Source organism: Sorex fumeus, unplaced genomic scaffold (assembly GCF_029834395.1).
Source record: "Sorex fumeus unplaced genomic scaffold, SorFum_2.1 ptg000178l, whole genome shotgun sequence".
NCBI lineage: Eukaryota > Metazoa > Chordata > Mammalia > Eulipotyphla > Soricidae > Sorex > Sorex fumeus.
This window is the reverse complement of record NW_026606235.1, coordinates 2,586,216-2,606,457: the sequence shown is the minus strand read 5'-3', so window position 1 is coordinate 2,606,457 and position 20,242 is coordinate 2,586,216. Positions and strand designations below refer to the sequence as shown.

Genomic DNA, 20,242 nt, shown 5'->3' with positions numbered 1-20,242 from the left:
ATTGAAAGACAAAAGCAAGTATGTCAGCCCAGTGTGAACAATGGGAATGTTTAGTCATTGGTCAGCTACTGATAAAAAAAAGTGGGTGAGCTACTGAGGAAATCGACTTGGAAGAACTTAAAAAATATGATGAACTACTATTGGATCCATTATTATGCCTTTGGATTTAGAAGTTAAGTCAGTAATTTTCTTAAAGAGATGTCTACACATCCAGGTTCACTGCAGCATTATTTTAGCATAGCTAAGACCTGGAACCAACCTCATCTCCACTTTTTTTTCCTTTTGGGTCATGCCCAGAGATGCTCAGGGGTTTATTCCTAGCTGTACTCTCAGGAATTACTCCTGACAGTGCTCAGGGAAGCAAATGGGATGCCAGGGATCAGACCTCAGACCCAGGTCACCCACATGCAAAGCAAACCCCCTACCCACTGCACTATAGCTCCGGCCCCATCATCTCTACTTCTTTACAATGAAATATTATTTTTCTATTTGTGACAATATGGATGGGTCCACTACTTCCACTACCCAGCCACTGCCATGCTCCAGGATGCTTTCCAGATGCTTGGGCTGAGACTCACGCACGAGTGAAGCCCCACAGAACCACGTAAGTGGAACTCTGTGACCTTGGACTACAGGCTCAACAGGACCCTGGAACAGAGTTTCTCTGCCTACTTCCACCAATCTCCGGAGACCCAGAGATTAAACCCAGAAACCCCACCCTGTCCTGCCCTGTCTGCTTCCACCAATCTCTGGCGAGTCAGGGAGTACACACAGAAGACTCACCCTACGCGTACCAGATAAACACCTCATAGGCAGACCTCCACTACCTCCACTACCTCCACTACCCAGCCATCGCCATGCTCCAGGACGCTTTTCGGACACATCATAAGACACTTAATACCCATCTTCCAAGACTACCGTACCATATTTGATGGCGTTCAAGTGTGATTTGAACCATGGGAACACCTGCAAGGGCGATTAGAGGCCTCTCTTTAAAGCCTCTATCCCTCTCGGAGAGCCTGGAACGCTTCCAAGAGTATCCCGCCTACACGGCAGAGCCTGGCAAGCTACCCATGGCATATTCAATATACCAAAACCAGTAAATACAATGGGTCCCATTCCCCTGACCCTGAAAGAGCCGCCAATATGGCAGTGTTAAGAAGGATGAGGAAGGAGAGGCTGATAAAAATCTCAAGGCCAAACTAGGCTGCCAAAACAAAGGAACAAAAATGACTCTGTACTTTCAATGCACATACACTGGCATCAGATGCATCCATCAAGGACCTGATGGTACAAGCATGAAATATCAAATATGACATCATTGGTCTGACAGAGATGAGAGGGCATCAGTCATATCACGCCATTTTCAACACTGGAGAAGAACTGTTCCTCAGAACATGCAAAAAAAGAGGTCAGTGGTGTCAGTGTCCTTGTCAACATGAACTTGGCCAGAAGAATTGATTCATTTGAATGCCTAAGAACCTGAATCAAACAACTACACTTGAATAGATGTGGTTTACTGCAGGCAGTTTCTATCTTCATTGTCTATGCACCAACATCCAATTACGATGAAGGAGAAATAGAGAAGTTCTACATGGAGCTAGAGAAGTTCTATAAACAAGACCATACCTTCTACAAGATTGTTGTCGGTGATTTCAATGCCAAGATAAGACCAAGAAGATCAGCCGAAGAACTTCACATCGGGATCCATGACCTAGAATGGAACGAACATGGTGAGAAACTATCTGAGTTCATCATGTCGACCAAGACCATTCCATAGTAACTCACACTTCCAGAAGGCCGAATCTAAAAACTGGACATGGGAATCTCCCGGTGGATGGTTCCACAACAAAATTGACCTCATCATAGTCAATGGACGGGTTAACCTGACATATGTTGCTGTTATTCTCATATTCCAAAGGGGATTAGACCACTGTCTCCTTTGTGCAAAATTCTACTTCACAGAGTTGGGAGAAAGGGCTGCAAAGTTTAAGAGAACTCCCAGAACCACCACCAACTGGGAGCTCTTTGGCACAATTGCAACACCATGGAAAGATGCCATAGTTGACAACATTGACGAAGAAAACGATTGACTGGTTCAGCACCTCCATGATTGTGCAAGGAATGCCGAGAGAGAGATAGCCACAAAAAGACACCTGTCTTTGAAAACTCTTGAGCTCATTCGCCAATGTGGCTTGGTGCAAACCTCAGTCAACTGCAAGTGAATTTTAGAGCTCACAAAACAGTGCAGAGAAGCCATAAAGAAAGACCTCAAAGAAAGAAGAGCAGCAGTGCTGGCAGATGCTGCAGAAGCCGGGAAAAGCATTCGCAACATCTGCCTGTCCTTCACCAACTACAAGACAAAGATGACTGCCCTCCAACGTCCTGATGGATCTATCACATCTTTCAGAAGGGCAATGGAGAAGATTATCCATGACTTCTACTCGTATCTCTTCGATAGCCACGTCCACCTACTCACATACCAAATTCCACAGGATGGATATGTCATTCCCAGTGTTCTCCCTTTTGAAATTTGACATGCCATTTCATAGGTAAAGAAGAGAACAGCACCTGGCCCAGACAAGGTCAGACCCGAACACCTGATGAATCTGCCGTCAGTACTCATCAATACACTTGCTTGGCTCTTCACACACTACCTATATGAATGCAAGTTTCCGTCCCAATGGAAAACCAGCAGGAACCATTTTACTGTACAAGAAGGGAGACATCCACGACATTGGCAACTATTGCCCCATCTGCCTGTTGTCTGTTGTCTACAAGCTGTTCACTCAAGTCATCCTGAATAGGATTGGAAGAACACTATATGAAGGACAACCATGCGAGCAGGCTGGGTTCTGAAAAGGATTCAGCACGATCAACCCTATCCACACGATAACCAATTTCATTGAGGTTTCCGGGAGTTCAAGATGCCGCTCTGTCTAATGTTTATTGATTTAAAGAAGGCCTTTGATTCTGTAGAGACTGAAGTGATCATCAAACCCCTAGCAAAACAGGGCGTTCAAACTCAATACATCTCAGGATCCTCCATGAGCTGTATTACAGATTCACTAACAGGATCTCACCATTCTACAAGCAAGCGATCATCCATGTCAAGAGAGGGGTTCGGAGGGTGATGCCATTTCACTGAAACTCTTCATTGCCACCCTCGAGAATGTCATGCCACAACTGGAATGGGAAGGAATGAGAGTGAAGATAGATGATTGACAACTACACCACCTCCACTTCACTGATGACATCATTCTAATAACACCAAACATTAGCCAAACAGCACAATTGCTGGCCGCCTTCAACCATGAGTGTGGAAAGGTCGGACTACAACTGAATCTCACAAAGACAATGTTTATGAGAAATGGTCTCGATCCTGACATTCCATTCACTCTCAACAGAATGAACATTTCTGAATGCAACAGTTATATGTACCTAAGTTGAGAAGTCAACATGACAAATGACCTGGCACCTGAGTTGCACAGGAGGAAGAGAGTGGCTTGGAATGCCTTCAAGAGCATCGAAGAAATAGCTAAGAGGACGAAGAACCTCCAGCTCTGGCCCATCTCTTGATTCCACTGTTCCTCCTGCATTAACATACGCCCGAGAGACCTGGGCCCTACAAAAACAGGATGAGAACACTATTTGGGTCTCCCAAAGAGGAATCCAAAGAGCTATGATTGGAGTATCATGCTTCATTCAAGTGAGAGAAAGAATCTGGAGTTCCGACCTCCGTCAATGTTCAAGAATCAGGGATGCTGATCAAGCGTCGAAAATCAGATGTGCTGGACATGTAATGAGATGTGGAGATGACCGCTGGACTAGAGCCATTACCGACTGGATTCCACGGGACATCAAAAGATCACATTGCCGCCCACCTACAAGATGGTCAGACTTCCTTGTCAAGACCCTGGAACGATCGGTTTGAGGCTCTTCGTGCTCATGGAGCAAGCAGACGTCATTGGGGTACACTAGCATGTGACAGGGATGAATGGAGACATTACTGGCTCCCGCTCGAGCAAATCAATGAATAACAGCAATGTCAAATGATCAAGTGATCAAGCAATGGCTGGGTATATAGTATTTTGCTAAATAAGACAGTCAGACAAAGATAGAAATAATATGACATAAGTAAACATAAATTTTAAAACATTTAAAATTTTAAAAATAATTAAAAATGTAAAGACACCAAATTCAAAGATACAGAGAAGAGATTGCTTGTCATAGAAGGGAAGGAAGTATAAGCAGCTGGGGAAATTGGTGAAGCTAGTAAAGAGACACAAAATTCTGGTAATTCACAAATAAGTCCAGAAATGTAAAGAACAGCATGATTCTTATAGGTATATTGAAAGCTGCTTATTTAGTAAATTGAAAATTTTCACCATAAGAAAAAAGTGTGACAATGACAGGTAATGAATGTTAGCCCTGTAGCACTGTCCTCCTGTTGTTCATAGATATGCTCAAGCGGGCACCAGTAACATCTCCCTTGTGAGACTTGTTGTTACTGTTTTTGGCATATCAAATATGCCACGGGGAGCTTGCCAGGCTCTGCTGTGTGGGCAGGATACTCTCGGTAGCTTGCCAGGCTCTCCCAGAGGGAAGTGGATGTTAACATCATATTATTATTATATTATTATATATTATTGTGATAGTCATTTTATAAAACATACATAAATCAAATCATTATGTGTAAAATGTATACTATATGTTAATAATATCTTAGTAAAATGGGGCCAGAAATACTAATCTTTCATTGAGGATTGTTCTTTTATTGTACATATTAAGGTTATTCTGTTATGAAATAACTCTGAGAGTAGATGCTAATTGCTCTTTAGTCTGTAAATAATAAAGTATAAAGTCATCCAAATAAAAGAGGTTTCTATACCAGTATTTCAAACTAAGCAGGCTAGTTTGGTCATTATTAGGTCTTTTAGATAGACAGTGATAAATCCAAGAGCTGAGATTAAAAAGTGCTCTAGGTACTGATGCAGGAGAGGCAGAAGCAGCGGTGGCAGGTCTCTGCGATTCCCAGGTTCTTCAATAATTTTAGGAATGAAAATATTGAATAATATGGGGCTGGAGCAATAGCACAGTGGGTAGGACATTTGCCTTGCAATTTGAATCAAATCCTGGTTTGATTCCCAGCATCCCATATGGTCCCCTGAGCACTGCCAAGAGTAATTCCTGAGTGCAGAGCCAGGAGTAATCCCTGTGCATCCCCGGGTGTGACCCAGAAAGAAAAAAAATTGTGAATAATAAAGGTGCTCAGACTCAGAGTTGGAAAGTAGAAAAGTTTATTGGAAGCTAAAAGAGAAAAGAAAAGAAGCTTCCCAAATGGGTGTTAAGTGGCTCAGCTGCTGACTGAGACACACAGAGACAGGACAGATATTTCAAAGTTTTATTTACACAACAAAACACTCATCCAAGGTATTCAGTGCTGAGGGTTCAGAAGCTGGGACTGCTCCTTGGACTTGGATCCCTGATTCCCTTCAGGGAGAGGGTAAGCCTTATGTCCTCCTACCTGTGAGTCTGGATGCCCCCTCGCTAGGTGCATGGGTGCTTCCTGCCATGTGCATTGGCAGGTGCTCATGGCCTTAAGCAAGCATGTGGAGGTATAGAAGTGAAACAGAGTGGCTAATGCATCTTGCTGCATTTACTTAAATCATCCTTGTCATCTGTGGTCAGATGTAGGGGCTTTTCATGCCCCTGGGGTCTGGCATGTTTTTCTTAGTAGGTTGTAAACTCATGACCCATAGGCACAAAATGGAAGCTGGCTTTCTGTCTCACTGGCAAGGGGAAACTGAGGCTTTCTCTTTCAGTACCACCAAACTTAATCCCAAAGTGAGACTTTGGTTAAAAAGATTCTTATTCTAAATTATCACTTGCACAAATTTCATCAGTGACTTAGCCAGAAAGCGTCTTCTGTGAACTCAATACATTTGAACTTCAGGACCTTTTCTTCCTTTTTGAAATTGAGTTATCATTGTTTACAATAATATTGAAATCATGATTTTAAAGTTGCCCAGCTATTACACTCATACCTCCACCAGGGTTTCAAGTTCCCTGCACCATTATCCTGCCATCTTCTTTCCTGCCACCTCAGTTTTCAATTCAACTGATCTTATCTCAGAATCAGTTTCCATTGGGGATTGTCTAATCCCTTTGCTTTTTTATACTTTGTATATGAGTAAGACCATTTGGTATTTCTTACTATTTGACTCACTTCACATGACATCCCCCAGCGTGATCCAAGTTGCAAAATTTCATCTTTTCTCATAGTTGAATATTCTGTTGTGACATTTTCAAGTATTTCTTCTTCCTCTTCCAACCCTTCCTCCTCTTTCTTCTTCCTCTTTTTGACATCTTAACCACAGTTTATGACTGTTTATTATATTCAAACAATTATGAAATAAACCTAGGTACTTATCTAATTTTTCAAACTTAAACATTATAATCATTACACAACTCTATACTTAAATTTTTATAAGTTTATAAAATTACAAACTTTAGTTGATAGTTAAAAACTTATAAACTTGATAGTCATTAGATAATTTTCCCCTTCATTTAGATACTAGAAATCCTCTCTCTGCTTCACCTTTCCATGAGTCTGGATACTCAGATAGTATAAGTAGAATCATATGGTAATTTTTGCTTTCTTATCTTAATTCACTTTGCATAATGTTTTCAGTTTCATCCATGTTATAGTAGGATGCCTTCCCAGTAGAAAGAGAGCTTGGGTTAGTCTGGAGTGTGTCCGTTTCTCCTACAGTGTCTATGTGGATTAAATTTGATTTTTTTTGTTTTTGGAACATACCTGGCAGTGCTCAGAGCTAACTCCTGGTTCAGGGATCATTTCTGGCAGGGCTTGGGGAACCATATGGGATACTGGGGATCAAACCCAGATCAACCACATGCAAGGCAATCACCATCCTACTGTACAACCTCCCCAGCCCCCACATTTGAGTTTTAAATATCAGTTTCATATCCAGCAAACTTTCAGAAATCTGTTGCTAGTGTTAATATTATGTATATTCTTTGAGAACTCCTAGTATTAATTTAATTATCTAAAATATTTTTACATCTTGATCAAATTTATAGGCTGGAGAGATAGCACAGCGGGTAGGGTGTTTGCCTTGCATGTGACTGACCCGGCTGGCCCAGGTTCGATTCCTCAGCCCCTCTCAGAGAACCTGGCAAGCTACCAAGAGTATCTCGTCCGCACAACAAAACCTGGCAAGCTACCCGTGACGTATTCAATATGCCAGACACAGTAACAAGTGTCACAATGGAGACATTACTGGGCCTGCTCTAGCAAATCAATTAACAACAGGTGGACAGTGACAGTGACAGATCAAATTTACCTATACACATTGTTGAAGGGTCAATAGTCTTTGAAGCTGAACTTAGGAGAAGAGGGATCTTCTACCCTCTAACAAACACTTCCACCTGCCAGACACAACAATTTTCAACTCTTCTAACAGATTTTTTTCTAGATTTTATTGCTATATCTCAAAAATGATGTGAGCATATTACCATACTTTTAAAATTTATCATTCTTAGGCATTATTTATCGATTCCATACTTTGGGTGATGAGGATACACTGTTCTGTCACACCTGCATTCATGCATAATCTCTGTCCATCACACCCTGTCATTCTCTGTGACTATGAATAACTTAATAGTGTCCACATTATAATGATTATGAGATGGGTTTTTAGAATTGAGTCTTGTACTACTCTAAGCCATGATTTAGGCTAATTTTTATGTAAATTTTGGTCAAATCAACTCCATAGTTGGGATGCAGAGGAAGGTGATGACCACAAAGTTCTCTCTTGTGCTAGTTTTTAGTGATTTCAACAGTGATAACCAAAGAAAGTTGGAATATTGCAATCTCTTCCCTTTCTCAGTTATGTTGAAGACATTTTAAAGGGGGATCATACAAGTCAGAGGGAATCATACATTCTGAGAGGGACTTATTCAATCTATCTAGAGCCTTACAAGTTATAGCACTTGTAATCATTCTTCTTTTTGCTGAGTGCTATTTTATTGTATGGAAGCACCACAGTTGATCATTCACTTATTGAAACTTTTGTTTGCTTCCCATTACTTGACATACAAGGAAAGCTGTTATAAAATTCACTCCCAGGTTTTTGTGTAGGCACATTACTTATATCTCTGAGTTAAATACCTGAGAGTGTAATTGCTGGGATATACAGCCCAGTTATCTACTGAAAGAAGTCAGGAACTGATTTCTTTTATTGGTTGAAAACATATAAAAGGTCCTCAGTGACAATGGATTTGAGCTGAATTTTATCAGTATATCAGTAAACATTTGGAATGGGATTCATTTCAGAAGCAGATTTGGTTCAATGTGAAAGTTGCCAGATGTCAGCAAACTCTCTTCCTCTTGTCAGTTGATAGCTCCTGGGACTGAAGCTGGTGCAGCATGAGCCCAGGTAAGTCGCTTCTGAGTTCCTGAGCTTGGAGTTTGACGCACAAGATACAACCAAACATCAATCTTAACCCAGAATTTATGAATACTGAACCACCACGAAGCTCTCAACGTCAGGTAAGGGTGCCAAGTGAACATAGCAGAGGTCTCACATGAAGCAGAAGCATTATTTGTAACAGGCCTGTGCAAGTCTCACTGAGAATATTCATGTGTAACTTCTCAGCTTTATTACCCTCCTGGACTCCTTTTTCACATTGTGGAGACAATAATTGCTTAATTCTAGAGCAGGCTACTGCCTCTCAGCCACTTTACCCACCAGAGGTTCTTCTCTTGTGTCATATTAGGTGTGGCTTGTCTGCACCAAATAGGGCAGGGTTCCCCCACACTACCCCTGAACACTGCCAGCTCCATAGGCCTCCGGAATGCCGGTCCTTGTCTCCCAGCCCAGCTCTCCTCCTCCCTACCTGCTTCTGACTCTACTACTGGGACTCACAGGTGAGCAATACATTGGGTAGAATCCTTTTCCTCCATCCTTCTCCTGCCTGTAGGTTTGTTTGTTTGGAGGTCAAGCCAGGAAGTGCTCAGGGATGACTCTTGGTAATACTCAGGGGACCAGAGGCAGTTTGAAGGATTGAATCCATGTCAGCTGCATCCAATCCCCTTATCGAATACATCCAATGGATCCAATGGATCCAATGGATCCAATGCATCCAATGCATCCAATGCATCCAATGCATCCAATGCGTCCAATGCAGTCTTATCCCCCGTGCTATCTCTACAGCCCCTGCCTGTGGATATATAAGACTTCCAGATAAATACTGTGTCCACCAAAAGCTAAGAAAGGACTCTAAGCACTTTCTCCCTGTTACCAGGGTTGTCAAAATAGATGATGTTTCAAGCAGCAGAAATGATTCTGTGCATCTCAGCCCCTCTGAGCCTCACCACATGCTGGTTATAGCTAGTCCTATTTTTTCTGACTTGCAGATGGGAAAAATGAAGCAGAAGAATCATCCCCTCAAGGTTTCAGAACTAAGTCAGAGGTGCTATTGAAGCTCAAGTCCGGGGTTAATAGCTCCAGAGGGTTTGTTTCTGGTTTTCTTTGTTTTTTTGTTTGACTTCTCAGTGGAGGATAAGTAGAGAAAAATTTAGAAATGCAGAGAACTGAGGAAAATAACTCCTCAAACATCACACATCTCAGAGGTCTCTAGGGTTCACCTTCTTTGTGTGCTTACAAACTACTGTAATGATGTGTTGGATAATTTGTGTTGGATAATTCAAACATGACAGATTTTTTTACTGAGCATTTAAGTTTCTCTAGAATTTGACTTAATTCTCAAAACATACTAGCATGTTAGTCCCTACTTTATATTTATTTGTGATATTTGTGAATATATGTACTTAAATGTGTATCTGTCTGAGCAGGAATGAGAAGTGTAATACTCATACACACATGCAAGATTTTTAGAAAGAATTTCTTTTTTTCTTTATTTCTTTGTTTTTTTTTTTTTTTGGCTTTTGGGTTATACCTGGCAATGTTCAGGGGTTACTCCTGGCTCTGCACTCAGGCTCTGCACTCAAGAATTACCCGTGACAGTGCTCAGGGGACCATATGGGATGCCTGGGATCGAAATCAGGTCTGTTGCATGCAAGGCAAATGCCCTACCTGCTGTACTACCATTCTGGCCCTATTTTTTCAAATCATTCTGTGACCAACATGAAATGCATATTTATAAGTGTTTAATTTTCTAAGTCTCTTTGTAATCCTCTCTCTTTGTTTATCTCTAAACTTCCTCTCCTTTTCCCCCTCTAAACTTCCCCCTTCCCTCCCCCAATTTTAAGACAAGTAAGAATTTGTGCATGAGTATCTTGGAATGGAAGCACAGAAGATCTCAAGATCACACAGTGAAAATTGAAGAGCTGTGATAGAACTCAGACAGCCTGATTCTGGAGTTCATGGTTTATCTTTAGTACTGTCAGTTACTGTTGCTTCACTTCCATGCCATGAGATTTCTGGAGCTTCTGTCAGTGGGTGTGAAACAGGCTGGGGATAGGGCATACCCACCCAGCACCTGTGTGACAGGCTTGTTACTGTGATCAGGATCTCGGGTAGTTTGGATATAAGTCAGGAGAAGAAAATTGGGGGCTGTAGAGATAGTACAGGGTTCTAGGCCATTGGCTGACTATGGTTCAATGCCCTGGCACTGCATACAGCATACAGAGCCTTGAGCATTGCAGGAGTGATCCCTGAGCACAGAGCCTGAATACTATTGGGTGGAACTCCAAACTTAAAAATTTTAAACAAAAATAAGTGGGGGTTAGGGAAGATGGCTTGTGATGTTCTTCTTCAGGCCTCCTCTGCTTCTGGCATATATGCAAGTTACTTTTGTTTAGTACAAAGCCATCTACATGGGAAATTCATAATTTCCACATTTATGTTTCAAGGACATGCCACATTGGGCAATTCATTGTAGCACTCTAGCATTGTTCTCCCTTTGTTCATCAATTTGATCGAGCGGGCACCAGTAACATCTCCATTGTGAGACTTGTTGTTATTGTTTTTGTCATATCAAATACGCCATGGGGAGCTTGCCAGGCTCTGCCATGTGGGTGGGATACTCTCAGTGGCTTGCTGGGCTCTCCAAGAGGGATGGGGGAATCAAACCCAGGTTGGCCACATTCAAGGCAAACGCCCTACCGGCTGTGCTATCGCTCCAGCCCAGTTCACAAATCTTAAAAAATATATTTCATAATGAATCTAGTCAAAGTAGATAGAGTGTTAACTAGAACTCATCTGCCTCACAGGAATGGGGAGGGGTGGGAGGTGAGGTTCTATTGGGGTTCGTGGTAAAAAATAAGTATTGGTAAAGGGAAATGTGTTTGATATTTACAAGACTGAGACCTAAACCTGAAAGCTCTGTAACTTTTCCCACAGTGATTCAATAAATAAATAAATTATAAAAAGTATATATATATATATATATATATATATATTTCAATGGGTAGCTGCCACTTGCCAGGAGCCATTATAGAACTTGCTGTGCCTTAGAGAATAGCATAAATAAAATAGTTGTCCTCTTGAGCCTTATATCCTAGTGAGAAATGACCATAATACACATAAATGTCACTTAGAATGTGTAAGTACTATGGAACAAGTTGGAATGTTACTGGATAAGAAAATTGGGAGATTCTGTAGGACGGGATACACTTCAAAGAGGGTGGGCATTTTGAGTGAACATCATTGAAAGGGAAGTTTGAGCAGAGATTAAAAGATGCAGAATGAACCATATGAATTTCTTGGAGAAAGAAGAGACTTCCTCATAGGGAACAGCATGTGCAAAGGCCTGAGAAGAAGCTGTTTCTGCTGTACTCAAGGATTCAGATTTTCGCTCAGAGTGAAATGATTTAGCATTACAGGATCTGAAGGCAAAAAGGTCATGATCTGACTTCAGTTTTAAACTATTGTACATTTAGTTGAGATTAGGCAATGCAGAATAGAAGCAAAAACAAATAGAGCGTGTAGGACATCATTCTGGGGGATGGAGAGATAATACATGGGGTAGGGCCCTTGCCTTGTATGTGGCTGACCTGGGTTCAATCACTGAAACCCCACAAGTTCCCTGAGTCACACCAAGAGTGATCCCCCAGAACACAAACTCAAAAGAAAGTTTTTCTAGGCATGGTCCCCAAACAAACAAACAGACAGACACAAAGGAATCATTCTACTTATACAAGCAAAACTAGTGGCTGCACCAAACCATAGTTCATAGAGACCAAAGTAATAAATTCAGGTTTAGAAGCATACTGAATTGGAGCCAACAGGATTTTCTGATGTATTGGATTGGCATGGAGAGAAAAAGCCCAAGAATAAAGCTGACGGGGCCAGGAAATAGTATAGCAGGTAGGGCTGTTGCCTTGCATGCAGCCAACCCAGGTTCAATCTCCGGCATCCTATATGGTCTCCCAAGCACCTCTAGAAGTAATTCCTGAGTGCAGAGCCAGGAGTAACCCCTGAGCACTTCCAGGTATGACCCTCAAACAAAAACAAAACCATATTCCTCCTCCTCAAAATAAATTTAAAAATAAAGCAGAGATATAAAGGTCATGTGGGAAAGTCAAGAATTTGGTGCAGGTATGTTAATTGTGAGATGTTTACTTTCACCTTCCATTTACTTCCATAGCTGATCCTCTATGTAGATCTCTGCTACCAGAACCATGTTGGGGGAAACCCTTCAAATCACAAGAAACATTTTTATAGTTTTATATAATTCCAGAACATGCCTAGTCTCAGGGGAGGGAATCCAGCTGAAAAGTTCTTCATTTGGTATAAAAAATCAGGGTGACTCGGGTCCCTTCAACTCATAACTCATTGTCCATGCAAAGCTCTGTTCTTTCCAAACCACAAATTTTGAAAAGTGCTATTTCTTATTCTCTTGCCTCCTGGTCTGTCTTCACATTCAAATATGCACTGTAGCACTGTAGCACTGTCCTCCTGTTCATCTTTGTGCTCGAGCAGGCCCAGTAACATCTCCATTGAGAGACTTGTTGTTACTGTGTTTGGCATATCGAATATGTCATGGGTAGCTTGCCAGGTTTTGCCGTGCGGGTGAGATATTCTTGGTAGCTTGCCAGGCTCTCTGAGAGGGGCGGAGGAATTGAACCTGGCTTGGACAGGTCGGCCGCATGCAAGGCAAATGCCCTACCGCTATGCTATTGCATGCATTTTTTTAAAAAAACTGCCAACCTCAGATACTGTACATAATATATTTTCCCTTGAATCATTTAACTCAACTCAAAGACTAATGACCTTGTCCTAGTACACACTTGTTACTGTGCTAATTATATATAACACAAAGCCTTCTTATTGAAAGTATAAAAGTCAACATTGTATACTTGAACTTAATAATGAAAAACTTTCATAACTGTGAATCATGGTTAATTAAAACATTATTCCAATTATTTTTTAAATAAACAAAAGCAGCAATTCAGTACAATCACAATGTGCAATCATCAGCACATTTCTAGAACTTTCCAACATCCTAATCATGTGCCCCTAATAACTCCCCATTAGTTAGTAACTCTTGCTTACCTTACCCCAGCTCCAAGTGACTTTTTCCTCTATGGATTTGCTCATTGAAAGTACTTTCTATATGTGATAAATATCTCTCCTTTTGCATTTAATCTCATTTTTTTCCCTTGTTGATACAGTTGTCGTTTAGAGACCACATTAGTGGTACTTAGGCTTACTCCTGACTCTGCACTCAGGGATCATGCCTAATTGGCTTGGGAGAGCCATATGGGTTTCTGGGGAATTGAACCCAGGTTGGCTATGTGCCAGGCAAGTGTTCTACCTGCCATACTATCTCTCTGGCTAGCTGCATTCAATTTATTTCAATTATTACAGTATTTTAAGGTTCATTTATTCTGTAGGCTGGATCAGAACTTTGTTAACAATTTGGGTTGGATAATATTTTATTTTCTACACACCACATTTTGTTTATCCACTCATTTGTTGATGAAATATTATATTGCTTTAAGGCAATAACCTTTTGGTAATGGTCACAGTGACATTATGATACTAATATGCATTGATCAGGCAATAGCAATTATGAAATACAGGGACCAGAAATCAGTACAGGGACCTACTCTAACTCAGTAATCAGGCTGAGGGGCAGAGCACATCTAGGGAAGAGGCAGATGAATTTACTGGGGTCCTGACAAATCAACGATACCCCCAGGCACCTCCATCCCTCTCCTCATACTCAATGGTCAGAATAGTCTCGGAAAGTGGTGGTTGAGGGACAGGGGAGAGGCTAGTGACAAAGTGACCATACAGTGGGTAGGGTGCTTGCCCTGCATGTGGAGGACCTGAGTTTGATCCTCGGCACCCCATATAATCTCCTGAGCTTGCCAGGAGTGATCCCTGAGTGATCTCTCAGCACCACTAGGTGTAGCCACCCACCCACAAAAAGAATAGTCACATGCAAAAAGGTGTGAGACAAAATATAAAAATAGTCACAATGCAAAGGAGAGAAAGTCTAACACTTCCTAAGGCCAGACAATGGAGGAACAGATGCCTTGGCCAAAGCCAGATGGTCCAGAGAAACCAGTCTCTGCCATGTCCTTAACCTACTTGTTCCTCAGTTTCCTTGTTTGCATCACACTCACGAAATGAAGGTTCACTGTGGGGGAAACTCTGATTGATTCACGGCATGTGCTGGATCCATCATGCTGAACACTCAGCTAAAGGTGTTGGTTGTTGACAGACACCTGGGGAATGCCACAGGCTGACAAGGACGAGTGAAGAGCTGCTTGTGTTTCCCTCAGGAGTGGCGAGTCAGAATGGGGAACTGCAGGTGATCCAACCAGAGAAGTCCGTGACCTTCACAGCGGGAGAGACGGCCACTCTGCACTGCCATGTGATTTCGAACCAAAGGGGGCCGCCTGCCACATGGTACAAGGATACTGAGAAGGGCCGGAAATTAATCTACAACTTCCAAGGAGGTCACTTTCCCCGAGTGACAAACGCTTCGGATGTCACAAAGAAAGGCAACGTAGACTTCTCCATCCACATCCATAACATCACACTCGCAGATGCTGGCACCTACATTTGCATGAAGTTCCACGTACGGCCTCCTTTAATCTTTGAGCCAAAGTTAGGACAAGGCACCCTGGTCACTGTGAGAGGTGAGTGGGGGCAGGGTGTGGCAGGGAGAGAGTCCTTCATCCTATTGTGTGACCACAGACAGTCAGGCCAGTTGCCCTCCTCTGAGAGCAACAACTCAGGGCAGGTGGGGCGCTGTGTTGGTCCTCTTGTCAGTTCCACTATCAGTTTCGCACCCTTCTGCAGATCAGGGAAGAAGGCTGCAGAGATCCTGCTGTTTGTTCAAGGCCCTCTGACAGGTTCCTGGGGCAAAGTCTGGAACCTGCTACCCCAATCTCCAGGGGTCCCATTCCCAGTGTGTCCCATCCCGTCAGACTCATCCTGCAGGGATGAGGGAGCCAAGGTCTGAGTGACTTGCCCAGTCACCCTTTGGGCCTCACCTCTGTGCCCTGAGAAGGTTCCCCTCCGTAGGGGGCATCTCCTCTTTCCTCAGTACCTGTGGAGCTCCCAGGTGTGGCCGGCTCTTCACTGGGTGTGCTGGAAACAGCAGCCACAATTGGCAATTGCTCTTCTTGGCTGATGTTCCATGTTTGGCCTTGCAGGAAGGCCAGGAGGGGAGTAGGTGTATTTTGTTATTTCATCATCAGAAACAGGTTCAGAGAGAAGTACATATTCCTTGTTTAGTAGATGGCACCAAGTGGAGGGGGGCAGATTTGGGGGTTCAGTGTCCTCCTGTCCTGAAAATTCCTCCTGGGCTTCAGAAACAGATTCACTGTCCTCAAAGGCTCTGAATGAGCAGATCATACTCTGAATAAAATCTCAGGATGTCTCTCCCCTGGGAACAGTTTTCATGTGGTAACTGAGGGATTGTCCCATTAAGAAGCAAAATGGGTCAATTGGGGGTTTCTCCCCGAAGCTCAGAGTCCTGAATTCTGTCCTGGTAGCATAGTCTGAACTTGGACACCCTCCTGCTAAACTCCCCAGAACAGGGCAAAACTGGGACTGAGGGGAGACAGGGCCTGATGCCATGCCTGTGAGTGAGAGAATTGTCCCACTGTCCCAGGTGGTTTCCTGGTGTTAAACACATTCATGGAGCCAGGGGAAGGTGGGGGGAGCTGAGTAATAGTAAGGTATTTACCTTGTATTCGGCCAACCCAGGTTTGAACCCTAGCATCCCATATAGTCCCCCAAGCACTGCCAGGAGTAATTTCTGAGTGCAGAGCCAGGAGTAAGCCCTGAGCATTGCTTGGTATGGGCCCCAAACGAAACAAACCAAAAAAGTTTTCATGGGAAGAGTGTTGTGATGATCACACCAAATCCTTCCTTGATGCCAAACCTCTGATGCCACCAAGGCAATGAGCTGGGGCCCCTTCCATCAATTTCCCACAGAGCAACATGTGCTCCCATCCAGCCCCCTAATAGCCGACAGTGGGTTAGAAACTTTGCCAGCCTTCAGCCACCTCACCCCAAATTCCAATGAGGTGTCAACCGTGACACAACCAAGACTTGCCACTATGGAGACAAATGTTTTACAATCTGCTGACAACAGAGTTGCTCCCAGCCCAGGGATATAAAACGGTGCTGGGAAGATAACCAAGTCTATGCAGCCCTCTCCTCTCGGGGAGATGCCCTGGCCTGGCTGTGCTGATGGAGCTTTCATCTGTGTAAACAGAGTCCCACTAGACCCACCATCACCAGTTCAGACACAGGCAGGGAAGGTGGTTTCCCTGACATTGGAGTCCCAGAGGTGCACCCCTCGTCTCGGTCATCACAGCTGCTTGCTTTGCTGCTCCCACCGAGTGTCTCCATCCTCTTTCCTCTTTCTTCTCCCTCCTGGTGCCCAGGTGAAGGTGATGCAGGTGAAGCGATGGGTCTCTATGTTGGTTCATGATTCCCAGGTTCTTCAATATTTTCAAGAATGAAAATGTTGAGTAATAAAGATGCTCAGACTCAGAATTGGAATGCAGAAAAGTTTATTGGAAAGTAGAAGAGAAAGGAAAAGGAATTCCTCAAGTGGGGAAGAACGTAGTAGAGAACTAAGTTAAAAGGGAGTTTTGTGTCTGTCCTTTTAAAGGCTCCTACATCTCTTACTGGTTGACAAAGAATTGCAAATGAAGCCAGAAAAATCACAGGATATCTGGCTGGTCTAAATCTCTCCAGGCATAATTGCCCATGATCTTAGTTTCCCTGTCAGTCTAAGCTCCAGGGCAGAGTTTTCTGTTCCTGGGATACCCTGGGAATGCAGAGACAGAACCTTGGGGGAGGAATGTGATAGGGGAAAGAAAGATGGAACATCTGGAAAGAGAAAACTGTGGCTTTCTCTCTCACTGACAAGAAGAAACTGAGGTTTCCTCTTCAAGAGCCTGGAGGAGGGGAGGCTGGGGGAGGCAGCGAGCAGCAGTGCTCCAGAGGCTGAGTGTTTCCTGGCATTTGCTTTCCCGGCAGCACCGCGAGGACCTTGGTCCTTATAGAAACAAAGGCTCCAGGTCTGACCAAGTAAAGGAGACAATATCTGAACCCCAATGGTCAGACTCACGGGCCTTGCTCTGCAACCTCCCCTGTGCTTCCAGGGGGACCCTGCTTGGGCACACAGCAAGCTTCACTGCAGGCCCTGTGGTTAAGCCCCCAGAAACATCGGCCTGCGGTGGTTCAAAAAACAAGAGCATGCAGCAGTCAGCCTCCCTGACCAGCGTGGATCACCCATGCCTCCTACTCCATCTCCAGCACAGCCAGGTTGTTGCTGGCCCCGGGGAATGTGCGCTCCTGTTGTGTGCTATATATTGTGCTAGTGATTCCGTTCTTGAGCAAAGAGCACTCAGTGTTCAGCTCCTCACTGCTTAGCTCCGTAAGCCTCCCTCTGCTAGGATCAATCCCTGCAGTGGGTGGGAATTCCGTGCTGGAGCTCCACCCTTGTGATCTGTCTGTTCGCTGAGATCAGAGCTTCTGTCCTGTGCTTTTCAGTTCCACCCACCCTAGAGATTTATGAATTCCCTGAAGCAGAGAACCAGGTGAACCTCACCTGCCAGGTAAAGAAGTTCTACCCCCGGAACCTACAGCTGACCTGGCTGGAGAACGGAAACGTGTCCCTGACAGAAACGACCTCCCTCTTCCTAGAGAACAAGGACGGGACCTTTAACCAAACCAGCTGGCTCCTGGTGAACTCCTCTGCCCACCAGGAGAACGTGGTGTTCACCTGCCAGGTGGAGCACGATGGGCAGCCGGCACTCACCATATCACACACCCTGGAGTTGTCTGTGCCTGGTAAGGGTGCAAATCTACTGACCTAGACCTTCAGATTTAACTTCCTTTTAATGTTCAGTATTGTAATTCGTGCTTATTATGATGTAAATTAGAAGTCTGTAAGGTAAAATAGTTTAACTCCTCTGCCTCCTATTATTGCAAGAGGAACCACTAGAAAGATTTGTTGTTTGCTGTTTGGCATATACATACCATAAGAAATAAAGTGGAAAGGCCCTACTTCCTGGGGTCCTACCTCCCACCAGCTTCTCCTCACAGTGATGCCCATCACCATCTTTATCTGCTCACCTCCCCTCCTGTTCCCTAACCCTGCTGAGACTCAATTCCAAGCAGACCTTCCATCTGTAATTAGGAAGATCACCCAGATGACACCCACATCTTCTATCTGTGCAAACACATAGGAAAAGTCACTCAGTCCCTAACTCAAGTCCCTGAGTTAGGAACCACAAGCTTCTACATCTAATAAGTGATAATTAGATGCACTGTCCATATGTTGGGCACTGTTTAAAGACTTGCAGCATTTTTTTGTGAGAACAAATACATCTTCTCTCATGTAACACCATCAGATTTTTAGGAGACTTTAGTCATAGAAATCAGGTTTTAGTCAGATCAGGTTTTCAGAAAATTTCAGTCTAAGACCCAGCACCATTCCAGCATACCCTCTGGTGTTACCATCTGCTGGCCAGGGGAACTGAACAATTTTCTTAAAAGAAGATGCACACAGAAGTTGCTTGATAGTGTCCACAGGACCATAGCCTTGTATGTACATCCAGCTAAAAATTGAATCCATGATTATGCCATCCTATTAAGATCAAAACCAGCACAATTATGCCTTTAGTAAAAATAACACCTATTTCCCAATAGCTCATAAAATGCAATATATATTAAAATTTCCAAAATGCAACAAGGTTTTGTGCTCCCAAAATGATTGAGATTCAATACTTAGTAGAATTTTCTGTGAAACCATCTGTCCTTGAATATTTAGGGAGGATATTTTAAAACATGAACTCATTTTTTTTTACTTTAGATATCTCTCTCATTGAGGCCCAAATTCACACTATTCATGTTCTCTGGGCAAGCTTCTGATGACCTGACAGGTTGGACTTGTATTGGCCTAAAAGAGAAAATCTGGGAGTCATTTTATCGAAGCACAGTGATAATTTATCTTGGTGGAATCTCACAGACCATGGGGAACTCCTGAATATTGAGTCTCAGTTTCCTATTATCATCATCATCATCATAATAATAATAATGTTGATGATAGTAATGTGACCCATAAGGGATTGAGGACCAAGTCAGTTAACCAGACTCCACTGAGGTGTCACTGAGCACATTCTCTTAGCACTTCATTCAAGGCAGACAATCCTCCTTTCTGAGAAGATATTATGGGAGAATGGGGATCCATTTTATACTGATTCCCCTGTCCTAACCTGGGGAACCTAACCTGGGTGCAAAAGTTTCAAAGTGATGGACTTACAGATTTTCAGGTGGAGCAAGTAGGGGCTCCTGGGAATGGACTTCTGTGTAGCTGTTCTAATATCTCCTCCTGTCCCTTGATTTCTAGATTCAAGGCCATCTTTTCTATTCCTCACACTTTCCCTAAGCCTCCTCTTAGGCACAAAGATGATGATGGTGATATCTGCCTCTATCATGTACCTCGTCAGGAAGTTAGAGATCTGACCATACATTTTGGAAAATGAAAACCAGGTTAAGGTCTGTCCCTGAAAGAGCAAATAGCAGCAAAAATAGAAAAAAATCTAAAATTTTATGGAACTACAAAAGAATTGAATGATCAAGATAATTTTGAAAAAGAAGATCTACATTGAAGGCATGATGTTTCCTGATTTTGCATTATACTACAAAGCTATAGTACTAAAAAATATCTAATTGGCATAAAAACACACATGCAGATAAATAAAAAAGAA

At 43.1% G+C, this 20,242-nt stretch overlaps 1 protein-coding gene across 1 annotated transcript in view; it reads left to right on the top strand.

The window, feature by feature from the left end:
• The first annotated feature begins 8,880 nt into the window (after positions 1-8,880).
• LOC130017181 (signal-regulatory protein beta-1-like) overlaps positions 8,881-20,242 on the top strand; it is a 56,206-nt gene continuing 44,844 nt past the window's right edge. The window contains 2 exon segments of the mRNA XM_056107889.1: positions 8,881-8,953; positions 14,783-15,142. Coding sequence (XP_055963864.1) covers positions 8,881-8,953; positions 14,783-15,142 — 433 coding nt within the window.